This window comes from Jaculus jaculus, chromosome 5 (assembly GCF_020740685.1).
Source record: "Jaculus jaculus isolate mJacJac1 chromosome 5, mJacJac1.mat.Y.cur, whole genome shotgun sequence".
Taxonomy (NCBI): domain Eukaryota; kingdom Metazoa; phylum Chordata; class Mammalia; order Rodentia; family Dipodidae; genus Jaculus; species Jaculus jaculus.
This window is the reverse complement of record NC_059106.1, coordinates 131,712,778-131,735,260: the sequence shown is the minus strand read 5'-3', so window position 1 is coordinate 131,735,260 and position 22,483 is coordinate 131,712,778. Positions and strand designations below refer to the sequence as shown.

Genomic DNA, 22,483 nt, shown 5'->3' with positions numbered 1-22,483 from the left:
AGGACAGGCTGGTACCACAGGGACTGTAGCTCTTCCCTCCAGTTCTCACACTGGCCACGCTGTACAGCTCGCGGCACTGCTCTTCTGACAGGACGTTATCCAGGAGAACCCTCTGAGTCCCGTTCAGCTGCTCTGAGTTGTAGACGAAGGTGATGTTCTCGTAGATCAGAGGCCCACCTGGAGGGACAAGGCACAGAGTCTATTGTCCCTGTCACTGCTGACCTCCAGCAGCCTTCAATGGGCAACATTGGACACACAGTCTCCTTATGAACACTTAGGAACACAAAAATGAATGACATGTTGGGGAGTTTTATAAATACAATATGGATTCAAGAGAGTCACATGTCTGAGAACCAGGTCTCCCCACAATAACATTATAATCCACTACACATAGAATGGATCAACTCTTTTTTCTTCTCATTTGATTTCAGATGATCCTGAAGAATTGACTCACTTCTCCACAGCTCCTCTGACATAACATCACAGTCAATTCCTTGGTGACACGGTCATGTTCCTCAGACAAAGCATGCCCTCCTCAGTTCCACTGGTAACCAGAGGAAAGCCCTCATCCAGTGACTCAGGCTCCAGCTAATACCACACACTATGGCTATTTCCCCAGTCGTCTTCCTTCTTCTCACCACATAGCTAACTACACACTATTGCGTTTCATGTAATTATTGTTCTCCATTTCCTAGGTAAAATCTCTACATTGCCTTTTCTGTACAAGATGGTTTTATGTACCAATTCAGAAAAATGAGCCCCATACAGGCTCTACAGAAGGTGGTAGTCTGGAGTCACATTTTAGGTGGTGAAATTACAAAACCCAAACTACACAAGGTTTTTATGCTCCTAGGGCGAGACTGAGGGGCAAAGCCTGTAATGCTAAGGAAATCTTCAAGGAGGCAGAGTGAAAACATGTGGAAGCAGAAACTGCAGAGAAAAGAAATCCACATGCTTTCCTGATTCCGGTCCTAAGAACCTGGTAAGTGCCTGTGGTTAACCTCAGGTCTCCAAGAAAGGCCTGCAGAAGAGGACTCAGTTCCTCCTGTCCCTCATTTGGGCCAATCTCACTAACAGAGGAACCTAAAACATATCGGGTGAAGCAAGAAAAGACACTAAAATTGATGTCGTCTTATCTGTATGTGCCAAGGAATAATATTATCCAAGTGTTGAGCTCAGTTAGGATACAAGCTTCTCTACAGACCATGACTAATGGGACATTAAAACACAAGCAATATTACAGCCTTGAGCCATGCATGGTTATCTTTTCAAACAAATCTAACCCATGGAGCTGACAAATTATTTTTAATGTAATTTTTGCACACTTGTAGTTATAAAATGATGTAAGCATTACCTACTTTTATAGTTTTGTATAACTATAATACCAAAACCAATTTAGAAGACTGAATGTAAGGAAGACCATGAAAACAACATTCACATTGGTAATATTAATGAAATGGTTGATGTAACTTTAAGATAAACCACCAGATTCTGCAAGAATATTCTCCCAAATGAACTGGGCCAGGTAGTTTTGGGCCATTATTCCTTGTAGAGTAGAGATGTAGTCTACCACAACTTTCTTTAATGAAACAACTATATAATCTTAGTGTACATGACAAGTTATGGTTCATACATATCTGGTCTCCACATATTATTTATAAGTTTATTTCATTTATTTTAAGCCTATAATAACTGGCATATTAACAACCGGCACCAATAGGGTATGAAATCTTAGGCTGGGACTTAGTTATAAAGTGACCATTGCCTCCTTTAATGTTTTAAAATTGTCACATAAACTTATAAATATAGAATTTCAGCACTGTGAAAATGGCTTAGCAGATAAATGAGCTTGCTTACAAAGCCTTCCAGCTTAGTTTCTATTTCTTAGTACACATGTAAAACTAGGTGCATAAAGTGGTGCATGTGTCTGGAACACATTTACAGTGGCCAGAGGCCCTGTGTGCAGATCATTCTCTCTCTTTCCTTGCAAATAAAACACACACACACACACACACACACATATTTAAAAATTGGGGCTCGAGATATGGCTTAGCAGTTAAGGCATTTGCCTGCAAAGCCTAAGGATCCAGATTTGATTCTCTAGTACCCACATAAGCCAGGTGCACAAAGTGGCACATGCATCTGGAGTTCATTTGCCATGGCTAGAGGTTCTGGTATGCCCATTCTCTATTTGCCTGCCTCTGTCTTTCTTTTGATTTTTCCCTTTCTCTCTCTCCCTCCCTTCTTCCCTCCTTCAAATAAATAATTAAGTAAAACTAAGTGCATAATTTTTGAAGTGTAAGAACAAATTCATAAGTTCCATAATTTTCCATATCACAATTATGTGATAAATAGAAAACTATAAGCTTTTTAATAACTCACTGTTTCTCAAATTCTGCTGGAAAGTTTTGGAAAGTGTTGGGATGAATAAAATGTGAGGACGGATTGGCTCTGCATGTGGGAGTAGGCTTTTACACTTTCTCAAGCAGTTATATAGAACATGGTGGTTTTTCAGCCCAAGTGAACACAATTTCTCTTCTCCACTCACACTTGTCCATTTCTTTCTGTTTTTATCTCTTCTCTTCCATTTCTGGTAATCTCTAAATGCCCTCAAATCTTACTGCCTCAGGAGTTTATGCTCTTGTGTAACTGGCAACCCCAAAGTGTGGGTATGGTTCTCCTCTGCAGCTAAAATTTTATATCAATAAAACCAAACCAAACCAGGACCCTCCACTCACAGGCCCCCTTAATACAGAGTGTGAAAGAGTGCTTTAATATGAAAAGGATGCCCCAATACGGTTAAGATTGCAAGTCACAGTGAGGAAGATCCTCCTTCAAATATTTGGAAAGAAAACTGCATATTTCTCTATTTGAAAATAATGAAAAGAAGTGATCCTTGAACAAGAAAGAGAAGATAACCGCAGATTCACTGAAAAACATTCTCTAATAAAAATTTTGATTTGAGGGCTGGAGAGATGGCTTAGTGGTTAAGTGCTTGCCTGTGAAGCCTAAGGACCCCAGTTCGAGGCTCGGTTCCCCAGGTCCCACGCTAGCCAGATACACAAGGGGCGCACGCGTCTGGAGTTCGTTTGCAGAGGCTGGAAGCCCTGGCGTGCCCATTCTCTGTCTCTCTATCTGTCTTTCTCTCTGTGTCTGTCGCTCTCAAATAAATAAATAAATAAATAAATTTTAAAAATAAAAAAAATTGATTTGATGCAGAACACACAAGTTTAGTGAGCTAGGTTGGTTTGAATTTTGCCAAGCTTTTATTGTTTTCTAATTTGAGGTTGCATTACTTTAATATAATTAGCTCATTCTCAAGATATAATTTTAAAGTTACTAGGCAGAATTGTCTAGAAAATTACCTGTCACCCATGCTCTGTATAAGTGTTTGCTGTTATCACCACCAGTGAATTAGTTGACTATACTTGGAATGCTGTGTAAACTTCTGATAAAACTTTAAAAGCTTGATAGTGGCCGATATTGAAAGTCCCCTCAACCATGCACTCAGTAACACTTACGGGAAAAGCCAAGGTCTTTTGTGGAGTCTTAAATATCTTGATTCTAATAGATTTAGAGAGAATTTGTGCTACTAGACATTTGCTTTTCATGTAGTTAACGCAATTTCCACAATATGGTATGTAGAATTTCATAAAGAAATTTCTCATACATGCACTTAACAAAATACAACCAATTACCCACTAGCCAAAAAGGAAAAGGATAAACCTTATCATTCATAACATGAGTCTAACAGCCCAAAAATGAATTACCAGTAACACATGAGACAGAGGAAAATGTTAAAATTAAAATGAAAATTCATTCATAAAGTATGTGCATGGCTTTGGCTTCCTAGTGCTAAAAAAGACCATCAAGGAAAATGATCCTTTGTGCTTGCTCCTTGTAGCTTGTAACAGGGACATTATAAATATATCCTCAGGTATGAGGGGGATATGCAACTAATGAGCTCTGACATAAACTCAGCTTACAAAAGACCTCATGTTTATCATTTCAAAAGCAATTACATTTTTCTTTACAGACAAGGATGCCATGAGCTAGAGCCACAGAGGTGTGAGGTTTCTATCAGAGGTTAGCACATAAGTAAAAGGTAATAAGGAAACCAAACCTTGAGGCTCCAACTTCAAAATTACTTCTAGCTGACCCCATGACTTTAGTATCACTGTAGAATGTGACACCAGTGGTAGAAAGGGGAATGATAAAGTGGCAGTGAGTCCCCATATACGTTCCTTGGGCTACAGCCACTTTGGGGTGTAGCCTTGAGTGAATGTCATCTTCATGCTGAAGAATTGTCCAGCGGGAGTACCTGAGGAGATGACAGTCTCTTTGTGAATGATGGACAGGTGGAAAATATGTTATTTTGTGGAACATACAAACTTTCTTGCCTCTTTTGCATCTTATTTTAGCACACTAACATAGGAAGTATTCCCTGTTTTTGATTTTCCTTTAGTCTACCACTGTTCTCAACTTAGATTCTATTCAGGTGTCTGAAGAGTAGACAGAGGGCTTTGAAGTCATAGTATAAAAGGAAATAAGTATAGTCATTGTCCCCAGTTCCTAAGTCAAAATTTCTAAAACCCTTGAGATTTCCTGAAGGAGAAAGATGTCTTTTGTAATTCACAATGAACGTTTTTTATTCACATTTTAGTTTATGCTTATGTAGTACCTTCTGGCTCAGCCTCTGGCTTCACTCAGGAAGGGACTAGTCACAGAAGAACCAAGTGTCTGGAAGGTTGAAACTTGCAGCCTCACCCATGGGCCTCAGAGAGGGGTGGAAAGGTGGAATTCAAGCTGTGTCTAAGAGGTGAGCTTGTTTGGAAGAGCCTCTGGCTGCTGAGTCGGGAGTGTGGTGAACCGGGAGGGTAGGAAGCACCATCCTCACTGCCTCAATCCATGCTCTATGTACAGTTCTCTTATTTATTAATTCATATCCTTTATAATACCCTTTCTCATAGAGACAACCAAGTTTATGAGTTCTATGAATAAATCTATAATATTAATAAAACCCAATAAAAGGAATTATGAGAGCCCCCATTCACAGCTTGTCAGTCAAAAATAACCAGAAGTTTAGATGACAACCTAATTCTGCCTTTTGCTTCTGAGGTAGGAGCAGTCTTGTGGGGCTGTGTCCTCAACTTGTGGAAACTGATACTACGTGCAGGTACAAAGCATAAGAATTAAATATTAGAAAGTCAATGTAGTGTTCCCAGGAGAATTGCTTGGTGGTGGTGGTATGGTTGTGGTAGGTACCCCATGTGTCTGTTCACAGGAATGTTCTGTGATGAATCCAAGATTAATACAGGAAAATGATTGTTTTTCTAAGCCATGAAAATTATAGAAATGGCAGGTTCTGTTAATCCAATTAACTGACACATATAGCCCCCTGTTCTGCTTTTCCTATTAATAATCTTTGGGCATTAGATTCCCTGGTAGCCACAAAAAGAAGAGGTTTTTAAATCTAACAACTTCCCTGGAGTTTCCCAAACATTTAGAGCAAAGCTCTGGCCTATTACGATGTATTTTGTGGGTGATTTATCAACTTAGAATAGAACAGGAACTCAGGCTGACTGTGGAGCTTTTTGGCCCTGGACTCTGTTACTACAGAGGACTGTCTAAGTCAGATTAGATGAGCCTATTATCCTGTTTTCTGCTTCAAACTGATTCGGAAGTGAAGCGAGGATGGGGCTGGGAACATAACAGCCACAGACAGTCTTTCTGAACAGCTGGGAGTATCAGTACACTCCCAAGGAGGGACGTGCTATACTTCTCCATGCAGCAAGTCTATGCTTATCTTACAGTTGGGCTTCCATATTTGTAGTCTAGGGGTGTGTGTGTGTGTGTGTGTGTGTGTGTGTGTGTGTGTGTGAGTGTGCATGTGTTCAACCAAACTTGGACTAGAAATAGCTGAAACAGAATTGTGACTGTTCTGAATATACACAGTATTTTTTTCTGTTAACATTCCCTAAAAACACATAGCACATGGTATACATATCACACATGGTAGTAAGTACTATAAGTAATTAACAGGGAATATCAGGACTACAAAGAGAAGTGCAAAGGTTGTGCACTAATACTATGCCACATAATGTAAGAAATTGGAGCACCCTCAGATTCTGGTGTTTTTGTGTGAGCAGTCCTGGGATTAATCCCCAAAGATACCTATGCATGACTATACTAGGCAGTACACAGACTATATTTTTGATATAACTATTCCTATGTCCAAAGAACCAGGTAAAGAAGAAACCATGGTGGCAAGGTTCCAAACACAGTAGATGTGTTCAAATGCCTGCCTTACCTGTCGTAAATTGTGAGACTTTAGAGAAGCAACTAAATCTCTTCAGATGACTGGCTTCCAGCATTAAAATGAATTGGGGCTGGAGAGATGGCTTAGTGGTTAAGCAGTTGCCTGTGAAGCCTGAGGACCCAAGTTTGAGGCTCGATTCCCACGGACCCATGTTAGCCAGATGCACAAGGGGCCTCACACATCTGAAGTTCATTTGCAGTGGCTGGAGGCCCTGGCGTGCCCTCCTCTCTCTCTTTCTCTCCCTCTTTCTTTCTCTGTCTGTCACTTTCAAATAAATAAATAAAAATAAAAATAAACAAAAAGTTAAGAAAAAATGAAATGTGTACAAATTTAATAGAAAAAAACTCTATGTAAGCAATAGTAACTGATAAGTACTACTGTCATTAGTACTTCTCTTGCTAATATTTCCTTATTATGTTATAATAGTTTATAATATAACATATAATAATATAATAATACTTGGCTTTATTTAAAAAATACTTTGGCAGGCTGAGTGTGGTGGTGTATGCCTTTAATCTCAGCACTTGGGAGGCAGAGGTGGGAGGATCGCTGTGAGTTTGAGGCCATCCTGACAGTACACAACATAGTGAAGAGTGAATTCCAAGTCAGCCTGGGATAGAGTGAGACCCTACCAAATAAATAAAATAAAATAAAAATAAAATAAAATAAAACCTACTTTGGGCAGCACTGTGCATAGTTGCATTAATTTTGATCTTGTGTGACCAGGCTCATAAAATTCTGCTCTCCCTATCTCTGAACTTTTTCTTCATTTGTTTTACCTACCAGAATACTTCCTTGCATATCCCTAACAATTCAGTCTACAGAATACTTTTGAGCAGATGGGAGCCCAGTGTTAGAACATATACCTGACTAGACTGAACCAGGCCCTGCATTTAATTTTTCATATGCTAAAAAAAAAAATGCTAACAAGGAAAGTAAAATATTTTCTCTCAAATCTCTACTCAAGAAGCATATTCAATTATGTGAGGTGAAGTAGTCTATGATCCCATATGACCTACTGCCTCACTAAGGTTCTTGGAAATTCTGTCAGTATATCCACTGTCTAGCATCATTACTTGGCTTGGTGTGGTTTACTCCAAGAGTCTACTGACCCTTCTAAGCCTTGGGCATCTATCTCAAGATGTGCAAGACCACTCAGCCCTGCCTAACTCACAGGATTCCGGTGATTCAGGGAATTTGAAAACATTGTTATAATGATATAAATATCTGAGGCATTGTTGTGTTTGAGCCTTGCTTTTAGACATCTGTGAATCAATTCTTAACTTTCCAGAGGAAATAGGACTTGCCTTGATCTAAATAAGGACTATCCCACCCCACCTTATCTTTCCCTCCTGATAGGAGTGAAACCATACTTACCCTCTCTTAAGTCTCGCTCTATCTTAGGAGGTGACTTTTTCCCCATCGATAACCCACGAATTTCTGCTGCCTCCATGTTCACACCAGAAGGGACCCTACCCATTCAACAAAAGGAAAATAACAATTCCCATTGAATAAAGATGTTCAACAGCAAAGGTTACCATACTCTCCCCAGGCAGTCTATGATCTTGAGTTGTAGGTTCCTGTTGTACACCAGTCCATCCATATCACTAAATCAAAATATACATTCCCTCTGTGCAGTTCTTCTCAATGACCTGAAGAATGCTGACTGTCACTTCTTTAATTTGTGATATTTATTACATCTAATTTAATATATAGTTCTAAAGTAAGAAGATTCACTATCACAAAGAGAATTTCATAAGCTTCCTTCATTTATTTATTAAAACAGTATCCATGTTTTTATGGTTGGTAATCATAGAATGTTGGTGTTAAGAGAACCCTGGTCCAATTTTTTCATTTAAGGAAAATTTAGGAGACCCAGGGAGAAACTGATTACATGAAGTCATACAGAAGTGATTGGGGGCTGGAGAGATGGCTTAGAGGTTAAGTGCATGCCTGCGAAGCCTAAGGACCCTGGTTCGAAGCTTGATTCCCCAGAACCCATGTTAGCCAGATGCACCAGATGCACAAGAGGGCGCACGTGTATGGAGTTCGTTTTCAGTGGTTGGAGGCCCTGACACACCCATTCTTTCTCTCTATCTGCCTTTCTCTCTCTGTTGCTCTCAAACAAGTAAATAAAAAATAAACACAAAAAATAAAAATAAGTGATTGGTAGCCAGGTGTGGTGGTAAACACCATTAATAGCAGCACTTGGGAGGCAGAGGTAGGAGGATCACCTTGAGTTCAAGGCCAACTTGTAACTACATAGTGAATTCCAGGTCAGCCTGGGCTACAGCAAGATCCTACCTTAAAAAAAAAAAAAAAAAGTGATCAGGTCTTAATTTGCAGTTAAAAATTCTTAATTACTTTGCTTTTGCTAATTTCCTTGAGCTAAGTTCTTTATACACTCTCCTGATTCTTAGCATTTCTTTTTATTTCAGGCATGATCTTTCTCTGCATGGAGAGGACTTACCGATTCTCATCCTGTCGTCCCCCATATCTGATCCAATAATTCTATTTCCAATTAAGACAAAAATTAATAAACTTTGTTAATAAAACTTCACTTTCAGGAAAAAATTAAATACTCTTAAGACACTGAGAAAATTTAACATTAGGAAACTTGTACTATTTATAAAAATATTTTTATTGAGAAAAATTAGCTGTAAAAGGCTGATATACTTCTGGTAAAGTAGAGAACAAATAAAGTGAAAATAGTATGAAATTAACTTGGACATTTGTTCTTGTTTTACAGAAATTGACATGAAATTTATCAGTAGAAAGAGCTTGAAAGGTCATTCAATCTAAGTATTGTATGGTTCATGAGTAGAACATAAGCAAACAAGTTCATCTTGATTAACTATCTCTACAAGACCATGAAGTGAGTAAGTGACATGTTCTGCTGTCTCTTGGGGCAATACATTTTTTCAAACTAATAGGTAAGGATAGGCATAAACACTACAGTGGAAATACTATGTCAAAATAAAATGTGATTTTTAAATGTGTCAACTTAAGATTATAATACACCATAAATAAGAACAACTAAAAACTGCACCATAGTTAATAATTTAATAAACATTTAATATGGATATTACATCAACAATAAAAGAAATAACTGATAAATGAATAAACTCCACACCTAAGTAATTTATATAGGATATGTAACTATATGGATGACCTGCTGGTCATCAAAGGAATATATATTAAAATTGCCATGGAATATCATTTGGCATCTAGTGCCTGAATAATACTAGTGCTTTTAATGTTTCTTGCTTATAAAGTTGGTAGACTGTCACTTTTATGTATCACTAACAGCAGTGAATTTATCAGAAAGTTTTTCTTAGAAAAGCAATGGACATTAACTTTAGATATCATATGTTTTGTTGGTAGAGTAATCCCACTCTTGGTAAAGTATTCTAAGGTCATTGTTCTATGGATAAAAAATGTTGAATGTACTATGCATGGTTGAAAGAAATTGGCATGATTCAGATATCAGATGGAACAGTTGTTTATCAATTCTATATGTGTAGCTAAAATATTTCAAAACCTGCCCAGGCAAAGAATTACCTATGGATTCTCCCTAAATAAAAATCATGTGGAATAAATACAAGTAAAATTCCAGAAAGATGTTCTTTGGGGAACATTTTTTCCCCACTTTGCTCTTACCGGTTCACTGTATAAAAATCCCAGACCCTCTGCAGCTGATTTTAGCAGTTCAGATTCCAGTTTATGACGTTTCACGAACATTGCCAAATCCTAAAGGAAAAAATAAAAGAAAGACATTCGGATTTGAATAACAGCCAAGAGATGATTTTAAATGTTCTCACAGAAATAGTTTTTATTAGATAATGACTAATGAGCTAACACTTGCATTCAAAAAAAAAAAATGAAAAAGGAATGTTCTAATGCCAACCAAATGTCACAGCTAGCATGCATGAGAAACAGACCACTATGGCCTGATGAGAGTTTGAAAGAATTAAAACCTAAGGTGTTTACTACATTGTTAGATATTAAGAGAGGTGCTGTGCCTTGAGGACTAAGTTGTCTCAGAGCTCTGATCTCACCTCTCGAGCCTCAATGGAGCCCCGGTCAATGCTGTCATCCAGCAGACTCTCATAATAGTCCACATTGTCCAGGACATCCTCATCATCAGGATGGAACAGCAAATAGCCCTTGGCACACTCCAAAGCTTTCACATATTCACCAACTGCAAGGACAAGGCATTGTGTGGTGAGTCAGACTAGGTCTTCCCTGAGTAGTTTAACATGTATTTAATGTGTATATTATACCTCAACATGTATATTGATTTCGTAATATATGAGTAGTATAAGTGATCCCAAAATGTCAATCCCTGTCAGAGGAAAGTGTGTTGTAAACTGAGATGCCTGTGGGATGTTCTTCCTAGAGCCTCCAATGCTCTGGAGGACCCTTCTAACCACACAAGTAGGCAAATACTACAACACACCATCCAGGTGTTTCAACTATGAATTATTCTGTTAGTTATGTATAAAAGCTTAGAGTATGATAAACTTGGCTGAAGGGTGTGAAAGTGGGTTTTGAAGATAGGAAGATAGGGAGACTTTTATCATATTAGTTCTTTCCTATTAAAATTAAGTTGAAAAATCACATTTTGTCAGTCTCATGGGATTTTTTGGGGGGTGGGGATAAGTGTAGTATTAAATTCTGCATTTCACTTTCTGCTTGTGTCCTTCTGCTCTTCTTGTTCTAGCTGTGACAGCATAAAAATGTGAATGAAACTATGTAAGCCCAAGTGGCTCTGTTGATAAATTAATCCAGTAGAGGGCTGAACGACCATGTTAAGTCCACAACAATGAAAACAACTCCTAAACGTCTTCACAGATGATCCTCACTTTACCTCGGTAGTAGGCAAACTGTAGGTAGTCATAATGCAAAGGAAGAAAGTTCTCAATTGGAGAGAGACGGCCTGGGCGTGTGGCAAGTTCCCTCACACACTCATGCTGACAGACCAGCACCTGCATATAGTGATCTGGAAGAAAAGAACAAGAGCCATGTCCTCTGGGCTGCTGAGACCCACACCTCCATCTGGAGTGCCTCACCTACCACACTCAGAGACAGAACACAATCTTGTAAGTGCTGGCCTGAAAACATCAGAAAGACAGAGGCTTGCCATAGGTCTTGCCAGAGATCATGAAATGCACTGGATGCTGAACCTGTGGCTCTCAGTCTTTGCCCTACACCAACACTGCCCCTCTCTGCAACAGCTTCCTCCCTACCTACCATCTCACAATGCCATGCACACGGAATGAGGACTTTCTTATCTAAGAACATTGAGCTTCCTTTAGCTACTAGAGCACCTAAAGTGTCTGAAATTGGGGTTAGAATTTCACATCTCTGTGAGCCTAAGAAGCCATGCAGACAATGGAATAGCCATGCATGCAAGGGTTCATCAGAGAAATACACACACTCCCTCTCTCTCTCTCTCTCTCCTTCTCTCTCTCTCTCTCCCTCTCCTTTTACCTGTCTAATGTTTCCTAAAGGGGAAATGAAAAACATCATTACTTAACATTTATTACTCAGAATTTTATTTCACCCAATTACAAATCAGTTTGTCACCTGGTCATTGCATTTTCTAATAAAAGGGTATTGTATTGACCAGGGTCTGGCAAAACTAGGGGAAAGAATGACTACTATAGGACTGGAAGAAGCAATTGTCTTCCTTTTCCTTGATCACTCTTCTATGTTGCTTGTTCTGTGTTCTCGTTTGCAAATAGCGATGATCCTGAAGTGTAGGGGATTTCATGCTCCTTTAGCTCTAGGGTTTATTTCATCAAAGCAAGTGCTGAGGAAAATACACGTGGCTAATGGTGAAGGAAACACTTGCCTCCATTTTTCCTAAGTTTGCTTTTTTTTTTTTTTTTTTTTTAAATAAGAAAGATGAAGGTAGTCTTTTCCATGACAGGAATTATTCGGTCATACTTGGGCAGCCTAGGTTTCCTTGAGGAGGATGACAAAATCACTTGACCTCAGGGTTACACAGTTTTATTTGTCACATCTGCCATCTTTCAAGAGACTCTCTGTTCAGTGTTAATTGTGGATCAAGAACATCTTGCAGAGTGAGGTCAGACACAGGAAGGAAAGGTGCATTCTCTCAGGTGTGATAAAATGTGCCAGTTTCCTATACCTGATTCACTCAACCCTACTTAGGACAGCGAATAGACTCACTTCCACAATCTACAGCTCTTTAACTTTACTTATGAATGTGAGGTGAAGAATGGGTCTTTCTATTTGATTAGAATGTCAGAAATAAACCACAAGCTGCTTCATTGCATAAAAAAAATAAATGGCCTTGAAATGTGTTCTCTTACTTCACATTCTGCGGTCCTCTATAATGCACATTTCTTCTAACTCCAAGTGACAAGAAAAGAAAAAATAGAAAAACTATCCACCAATCATCCAAAATCTGGAGAAAATATATATATATTTTTTCAAAACCAGGTATAAATTACAGCAATAAGCATGACGAAGGGAACCTTCAGGACTTCACCAAAAAAATGGTGATAAGAAAAGCTGCATTCAGAAGTCATTTTCTTTGGTTCAACTGTTAATGTTTGTTTGAAATCTGAAATTCAAATACTGTAATTCATTTTGTCATTAAACACCAGTTTTTCTCCAAATTCAGGGTATTTTGGGACTAGACAAGTATTTGCACATTAATAGTCGTCACATTACTTTTATTAGTTGCACTTCTTGCCTTCCTTTTACCTCAAATGTCATCATGCAATGGATATGTTTTAATAAGCTTGAGGTACAAGGCATGTGAGTGGAAAGAAATACTTTGAGAATTTTTTCATCTCATAATAAATTGGTTATGCTTCAAATTCCTAGGAAGATATACTATATTTCTATAATTGGTAAGATTTGGTTCAGACTGTAGGCTCTATGACTTTTTAAAAACATTTTTCATCACTGGAAGCTATGAAGCTGGTGGTGATAGTGCTGTCAAGAGGTAACAAAATAGTGAGGGAATCTTTATTTTTTCTGAGCAACCAAGGTGCTATGGTAACAATGACCTCCACTAAATACTAACCTGTGGAATAGGTGCTCAATTTTGTTACAGGATCTAGGACATTGCAAAACCTGATCCCTGGACAACCATAGAGCAGGTTTATAGGTATTATCAAGCTGGAGGCTGGGCACATGTGCCACAGCATAGTGAAATATAATAAAATGTTTGCCCGTTACCCCCAAAACAATTAATTATAAAGAAAAAAATGACCAATCATGGGGTAAAACACATAAAATTGACATTTAAATGAGCCATGCTCACAAAACAATGCAGGCAAATGGATCTTGAGGATGTCAATGCAAATAAAACATCTGGAAATAATTCTCCCAAATAATTTATTTAATGTATGGCTTTTAGGTGCCTTGAGTTTATTTGGGACAGTAGGGTTCTTGAAAATTTAGTAATTTCATTTGGTGATTCTGAATCTAATAGATACATTGATTCTAGTCTACATTTTGATAGTCATAAACCATGAGGGGAAGGGTATTTAAATGTTCCTGTGAGTTCAGAATTTTGACTGCTAGTGCTCAACTTGACATGCACTATAAGAGCAACAAGGAGGTGTTTGCAGAGGGCTAGTTAAAAATACAGTGTTCATTTAAGCGAGGCTGATATAAATGAGATGGAGACCCAGGAAGTGTTAAATACTACTAAAAAAAGTGTCTACCAATGTTTGGTAACAAATCAGTTGTTGGATTGAAAGGTAGCCTCCTAGGCTTGTGTTTGAGCTTCTATATAAGTGCTTTTTAGGGCTTTAGTCAGTTCCACATTAGTTGAACATGAGCTTTCATTTTCCTATCTCTTTTCAACAGGCATTTGTTAATGGGCTTTATTTTTTACAAATTAGTGTGCCAAATTTTCAAAGACTGTCAAAGTGTGGGGACTAGATTCAGAAAAGCCTGCACTTGATTCCCACCTTCTCTTAGCCACAACACTTAATCTTCCTGAGATACAAACTTCTTATTAGCAAAGGAAGAGGAATCTGTAGGGAGGGACCCAAGCAGAAGACTCAGAGATGCTGATCTGTGTGACAAGTGATGGAGAAGATCAAGAACCAGCCTAATAACCTCATCGTAAACATGAAACCTAAGAATCCAGGATGAGGAGTGAATCTCACCTCACCAGCAGCATTATGTACAGTAATGAAAAATCACAACCACTACAGTATTCATCATTAAGATAGTCAAATAAATTGTGGAGGAATATTGTCTTGCCATTAAGTACAATGAGAGGAGTATATATGTACTTATATGAAAAAGCCTTACTTGATTAGGCATAAGTAAAACAAAAAAAAAATATTGAATGACATAGAGTATTTCCTATCTTATATAAATGAAATAATTATAAACACAAATATGCAAATATACCAGAAATTTTTGAGAAGACAACCACCAAAAGTTTAGTACACATAAATATTTTTTCTCCTATGTTGTCAAGATAGTTTAACAAAATGCCTGTTGTTTATTTTAATGAAGAAAAACAAAATAAAAAAATCAACTTTACCTGCAATTGCCTCATAGAGGCTACCTTTATTCCCTAAGTACTCATACTCTTCAAATCTCTGAGGCCCCTCGCATAGTGCTCGGCACTCCATGTCTTCATTGAAATATTCTCTTAAAGCTTGTTCAAAATACTTAATTGCTACTTCAAAGTCATCAGCCTCATAGTGCTTCACTCCTGCACTGTAGCTCTCCTGCATGGAAACAGAACAAATCAGCTTTGCAGAGACTGGGACAGACACATCCTTGTGACCATTCAGGAAGGTGGGACAGTAAAATCTTGTGTTGCGGAAGGTAAGGAAAGCTTTCAGTGGGCACCTGGCTGTAATATCCCTGAGCTCAAATAATTGTTCATAAGAATGAACTTACCAAAAAGTGCACTACCAGGGTGATAATAAATTGCAGTGTCTTCCTGGAAATTAGGTGTATATGCTCATCTCTTTGCTGGTAGATAGGGAAATCGAACAAGGACAGGACAGCAGACATGAATAGAGCAGCATCACTTCCAAGTCTTGCCCTACTAAAACAGTCTTCCGTATTCCCCCATTTTCTAGAGTGATACTGGAGAATGGCAACTTAAAGATAAAAATCCCTAAGAGCGTGCAATCAAATAAAATTTCATCCTGTAAATAATTATGCAGTTTTGTAAAATTCTGCATTGAATAGTGCAGGTGCAATGGACAAGGCTCTAGACTGGGAGCCGGAGACAAGAATGTGACCATGATCCACGCACACTGGCGTTGAGACAAAACCTTCAACAACTACAGTATTTAATTCTGAGAATAATGAAAGTATAAAAATTATTACAAATTTGGAGTCCTCTTGAGATAGCCATTTGTACTACTGAGCTTTGAGTCAGTGAAACAGAAGCACTTAGACACGTGCAGTGGGTCAGGGATCCCCAGCACTCACCAGGTGTGGCTTGGCTTCTCGGTCTACAAGTTGGAAGGCTTCCACCCCAGCCATGGTTCTGTAATCCTCGATGTTTTGCTGCATTTCCATGTGCTCAGGGTTGGCCATGAAGAAGGTGTGGGCTGCTTCTACTGCCTTTTCCAGCTGGTTAAGCTGCAGAAAAAAAAAAAAAAAAAAAAAAGGACCAACTGAAGCCAATTGTTTCTAACCTAAGCTCAGAGAAATGAAAGGATCATTCCAAAGTCTCATAGATAACAGTGAAGACAGTATTCCAGATCAAATTTATTACACACTTTATGATTACTCTGGACAAAGAGCTGCCTGGGTTGTTGGCACCCAGGCCATCTCTGTCTTTTCCTCTTCTGTTCACATTGAAAATGAAACTACAAATGTACCTCTGATGTTCTAAGTTATAAACTTCAGTAACTCTGCCTTGCACAGTATTTGTTCTTTGGATTTAGAAAGTGAAGATTGGAAAATGAAAAGGGTTAAACTAGTCCCATGAATAGGAGCCTACACTTAAAACTGATTCACATTAAAGGAAAAGGACTGCTTTGTAAAAATCATTACACAGACACTGCCAACCTCCCCCTAAACAGATTTACACCAGTTTTCACGGAAAAATAGGTCTTTTTTTTTTTTTAAAACAAAACTGAATTAAATTTGCTCAATGTCCAGTATGTTTACTCAGTATGAGTTACAAAGAATGTCCACAGAAAGATCTGTTTACTTTGTATCAGAAAAAGCAATATTCAAATTAGCAGTTTGTCATGAAAGTGAAAGTATGTTTAATCTCTTTTAAAGTGTGAAAAAATGAAAACTCATTGTGACTGAACAAGTAAATACTAAATCACAAGACATAGTAAGATACTGAGCTAGTTCTTTTGACAGTGTAGCTATTCAGTGATTAAACGACAGAAAGAAATAGTGATTGGGAAGTCCCCTGAGTCACTGTCCTGTGATGATGCCCAGAGAAATGGTACTTATCCCTCAATTCTGCCATTAACAGATGCTTCCTCAAACCTATAGATACTGCATTCATGTCTTTTATTGTTATTCCACACTCTGCCCTGTGCTATGTCTATCTGAGAATATCTGCATACCCAGCACAGCTTTTGGTGGAAAGGGGCTAGATAAAGCTTGTCACTTGCTACCACTTTGCAAATATGTGATGTTTGTAAAAGCAGAGTGTATGTTTAACACATTGATAAAAATGATATAGTACATGTGAATGTAGCTCATAAGCTTTACAGTACCAAAAGAATGAGACCTTAATGAAGTCACCATGCATACTGAGTATACCATACTTATAATCACAGGTGAATATGACTCATTGACTGGTGAAAAAGTAAGCCAACTTTGACAAATTGATTTCCTTGTCTTAAATTTGATAACATTGACCTTTTATTTATACCATCATGTTCATAGAAATATGGAGAGTCTATGACTTCATACCAAACCATAAAACTTCATACACTAGACCTTGGCTTGTAAATTATGGTAAATCAGCTCTTAAAACTAAAACGTCTGTTAGAGTCCATAAAATCAACCATCATTTTATATGTGAATGTAGGGACTAAATCAACACAGTTAATATGAAAATGAAATTCTATATGAACATATATATATATATATATTGCATATAATGCCATGTCATAAAGATAAAGATTATCACAAAGCCTCATAAGTACAAGGTTTCAATTAAAGAAGAAACTATCCACTACTCTACTGACAAAACTAAATGAAAATTTCATTTAAAGGCTCCTCATTGATTTAATTTAAGACATAGTTAAAAAGAAACCATGGTATAGGTGAGTCTAATATAGGGTAATTCTATGCAGTAGAAAAATAAATTGTGAAGAGAAGAACAAATGAAGAATATGGACTGATTTTACATAAAGCATGTGAAACTGTGAAAGTGGGTTAGAAGACCTGGGAAGAAATGAAAAAAGCGTTAAAGAAGTGCTGTGTCATTCCATTCAGATGGAAGAACGAAGGTGAACAGTATGTGGCAGTCATACAGCATGGAAAAAGAAATGAACACTAAATCCACACCCTGGAAGCATCCAGAAGTCACACTCCATGGTCCAGTGAGGAAATTCATCCTTCAGTCACAAAGGTCATCTTCCACACCTAGTCATAAAGGAGGCATTTGCTAGGTACACAATTCACAAACATTTTGAAGCTACCCGCTAGACATGAGAGATTCCAAATACTGTACCATTACATAGAAAAACTTCAGGATTGGAGCTAGGAATGTATGTCAGTGATAGTGTGCTTATAATGTACAGCAGCATAAAACACTGAGTACAATTCCCAACATCCCCCCCACCCAGAGAGAGAGAGAGGAAATACCTCGAAGAATTGGCTCCAATGTTCCAGTCTTTCTAGTAAAATTCATCTAATCTGTCATTAAGCTTTTCCTATAATGACACTTTTCCTAGTCAGACAAACACATCCAGTTATACTGGAATTCTTCACGTCATTCATTTTATCCAATCATTTTGGCAAATGTTCATTTTGCACAAACTCTATTCCATAGTTGATGAGAATACCCATGTGACCAATACAGACCAAAGCTGTGCTTTGCATATGCTTATACTTACACCAGAGAAAATAGACCTCGAGTAGTAATCAATGAAAATACTTTGCAATTATAGTAAGTGATAAGAAAGAAGGTCAGAACAAGGCTGATTTGGGCAGGAAGGAGAAGTGAAGACAAAGTTTTGAGCTGAGCACTAAAAGTAGAGAATCAAGTCATAAGCTTAAGCAGAGAAAGAACATTTCAGGCAAAATAAAGCTAAGTGGAAAGGCCCTGAATTGGATAAAGTGTTTTAAAAGCACAGTAGAGGGGAGGGAGATAATAGAAACTGGAGGACAGATCACTCACAGACTATGACAAGGAGAAGTGCAAGAGGAAAATATTGAAGAAATTTAAGGAGGGCTATAACAAGATCTCACACACATTTTTAAGTGACAGCTGAGACTGCTATATAGGAAGGAGCTATATGGCAGAGTAGCACTGCAATAACTCAGCAGATGCTTTTACTTTGCTATGTAACAAAGACAGTCACCTCCTCTTTTCTTTCCATTCCCCTCTTTGTCCTCCATTCTCCTTTCTTCCACGGCCTTATCCTAACAATGCTTTTCAATCCAGGAGACACGTGGATCAAAAGCAAAAGTGGGGCTGGAGAGATGGCTTAGCAGTTAATTCATCTGCCTGCAAAGCCAAAGGATCCCAGTTCAATTCTCTAGGACCCATGCAAGCCAGATGCACAAGGGGCTGCATGCATCTGGAGTTCCTTTGCAGTGGCTGGAGGCCATGGTGTGCTCGTTCTCTTCAGCTCTCTCTCTCCCTTTCTTTCTCTCAAATAAATAAGTAAACTATTTAAAAAGGCAAAAGTGGATCAAAACATACAAGTTCTTCTCTTCTGAATGAGGGAAATATAAAAGGCAGACACTCAGGGTACATGTTTGTGAGCGCGACGGTGCTTGTGAAATGGCGCACGTGTATATATCAGAGCCTTGGTGCTGCTCTGGCGCTGTAACCTCTCTGCAGACAGGATTTCTCATTGGTCTGGACCTCTCTAAGTAGGTTAGACTGGCTGGCCAGTGACTCCCATGTATCTTCCTCCTTCCACCTCCGTAGCACTGGGATTACAAGTGTGTGTGCCCCCACACCTGGCTTTTTAAAGTGGGAATTGATCCCAAGCCCTAATACTTACAAGGCAAGCTACCTCCCTAGTCACTTTTCAAGCTATAATATTTCAAATATGAAATTCAGAATAGTTTGTGAGATGTAAGCTGCAGGAAAAAGCCTGATTATAAAGCACGTTGAAACAAACAACAGCCTTTGTGCTTCAGAAACACAGCGTGTGACATCACTTTGTTTGCTGTCTTTTTTTTTTTTTTTTTTTTTTTTTTTTGAGGCAAACCCAACAGACTGACCATCCATTCTTCCACTCAAACATCAACATTTTCCATTCAGAAGAAGATACTTTATATTAGCTACTCTTGCTTTGGGGACATATCCAATATTACACATTACATGTTTATATGACATTATATTTTTGCCTTGGCCTTTTACTTATGTTTTGTAATACAGCAACTTCAAGGATTTCTAAATACATATGGTATGTCTTATCAACTGACAATCACTTAATTAGACACTAAAGACTTTTGCTTTCCAAACCACAGTTGTGTTGCGTCTTTGTGTTCTAATCAGCAAATTTGCAAGAGGAAAAGGAAGTAGTCAGAGAAAACCCAAAACTTCCGGAGGTACAAGTGGAAATCTTCACTGTTCTGAAGCTCTAAGATATAGACAGTGACACAGGTCATGTCTGCAAACAGTTGCTCACTTTTACATCTTCAAATTTATCTAAGATTGATTTAAGTTAATCTTCCTTTCCCAAAGCAAATAAGTAAACATATATATATATATATATATATATATATATATATATGTATGTATGTATGTATGTATGTATGTATGTATCTGAACAACATATTAAACATGTTCTTGATGCATGCCCCTACCTTCTCCTATTCCAGAGTCGGAATGATTCAACATTTGACATACCATCATAGACTTTCCTAGAATACAGCCTCTAACAAAACTAGACTGTCCAAAGCCCCTGGGAATAGAACTGTTTGCCTGTACATTAAGAAGGTCAGGAAAGCTCCAAAGTCAGCATGTGCTGTGTGCTCAGGCCGACTTCGAGGGGTTCCTGCTGTGAGACCAAAAGTCCTCATGAGATTGACCAAATTAAAAACAGCCCCTGGGTCTATGGTGGTTCCATGTATGATAAATGTGTCCATGACAGGTTCAAGCGACCTTCCCTTATTGAGGAGCAGAAAATCACAGTGAAAGGTGTTGAAGGCACAAGTACTTTTTAAATAATTTTGTTAATAATAAAATCCAAGGTTGTTCTGTGCTTTTGTGGTTAAAAAACTCTTGAAAAACCGCATATTTTAAAATAAAATTTAGTAGTTTCTTTGAGCAAATGGAATAAACTAATCCCATAAGTGATGACCTATCCAATACAAATGCTGCTTAAGATGACTGGATTTTATTTTTTTTTAATTTCCTAAAAATGGCCATAGAATAAAGTCTTGATTTTAGATAATCACAAAGTAGCTATATAAAATGTCTGTATTTTATTTCCTAGCGATGCCTTTGTATTAATACAACTTAAAAATACCTATATGTGAAATAATGTTCATAATTTAGTAATTGGAAATAATAGCATGTCTTGAGAAATGTATACAATCAATTTTAGTATACATAGAGAAACACATGCTACACTGTATGGTTCTTTCTGCCTTTAATTTAGTAAGCTCAGAACTAAATTTGATTTCACAGTTAGCATATTATGTTGAGTATGCAGCATGTCGATGTGACTTTAGTATACTTTCTTTTGGGTTATCTTATTTTTTTCACTTCAAAAATGTAATTATAAAATAGTTACTTTAGTCAGGTCTTTCAAATATTTTCTGGATATAGAAAACATATAAATCAGTTGAAAGATATTTCTCTTCTTAGTGGAAATTTGTAGAGATTGTATATTTTTCTTACACCACAATGAAGAACACTCAGAAATTTCTTGCATTAAAGTTCTCAAAGAATTCAGAAGTTAGGTGTCCATGCCAGTGTAAAAAATGAGGCTATCATTGCACTTATGGAATGTTAGTCTAGAATGTAGTCATGGTTATGAGTAAATATTTATGGCTTCTAAAATGCTATTTGGTAAGGATTAAAGTGGAAATGAGAACTCTTGAGAGTAACATTTCCTCTGTGGAATAAGTTGGGAAGGGAGAATTTTTTTTTTTAACATACTTTCTTTTACCAGACTGTTTATGTGCTCTTTTTAAATTAGTTAAGGTGCTGAGTTCGATTAATAGACTGTCACTATTTTAGTACTCCAGTGATGTCCTCAGCTGATGTGTACATCTTACTGTTGAACACTGACGGTGGCCAGCCACTGTTAGTGAGGCGACACACTCATTAGAATAACAGATTCCATTACCTAGCCTGTCCAGAAGATTTCTATGTGAATAAAACCTAATAGTCAAGGAAATATAGATGCTAAAGCAGAACAGAAGCCTCTTGATGGTAAAAAGCAAACCTCAGGGTATTAGCCAAAAAGTAAGTGCTTGCTTAATTGGACAACATCCACTAAGCCATCTGCACAGTGTCCAGCTTCCTAAGGAAAGGGCAGCCAAAGCTTGGATAGCTGCTAGGCAGGGGCGGGGTGCTGTGTCTCAGTGATGGAATGTGGAGCAGTCACCCTGGCCTCAGAGCCAAGGAAACTGGTATGTGTGGTTTATTGGTATGTTGCTATTGTGTTTGGGTCTAAAGACAGAGGACAGAGATGGACTGAGCAACTGAGCCGACCATGTTGGCCTCTATGGTGTTTGTCCAGCAGTCTCCCTTGAGGTGTCAGAGGATGACTAATGGTTACCAAAAAGAAAGTCTGGGCCAAGACCCTTGACATTTGCTTCCTGCTACTGTTTTTGGACATATAACTTTTTCTTTGAAAATTTCTTCTGAAAGTAAATGCCACTTATTTCATAATAGAGTTTTGCAGCATTCCATGACTGTGGTGGTAGTCATCACTTTAATGTGCAAATAATCTCATTTTAGTCTATCACTACAAAAATAATAGAAATCTAGAACCCCTTTACATAAACTCAGAACTATATTCCACTTAT

The 22,483-nt window shown here is 37.9% G+C and overlaps 1 protein-coding gene across 1 annotated transcript in view; it reads right to left on the bottom strand.

The window, feature by feature from the left end:
• The window catches only part of P3h2 (prolyl 3-hydroxylase 2), a 134,693-nt gene that overhangs the window by 14,062 nt on the left and 98,148 nt on the right, over positions 1-22,483 (bottom strand). Inside the window, exons 2-9 of the mRNA XM_004654269.2 lie at positions 15,773-15,925; positions 14,865-15,054; positions 11,190-11,321; positions 10,378-10,520; positions 9,980-10,069; positions 8,790-8,830; positions 7,697-7,791; positions 50-177 (exon numbers count right to left, since the gene is read on the bottom strand). Coding sequence (XP_004654326.2) covers positions 50-177; positions 7,697-7,791; positions 8,790-8,830; positions 9,980-10,069; positions 10,378-10,520; positions 11,190-11,321; positions 14,865-15,054; positions 15,773-15,925 — 972 coding nt within the window. The remainder of the gene's footprint in view (positions 1-49; positions 178-7,696; positions 7,792-8,789; positions 8,831-9,979; positions 10,070-10,377; positions 10,521-11,189; positions 11,322-14,864; positions 15,055-15,772; positions 15,926-22,483) is intronic.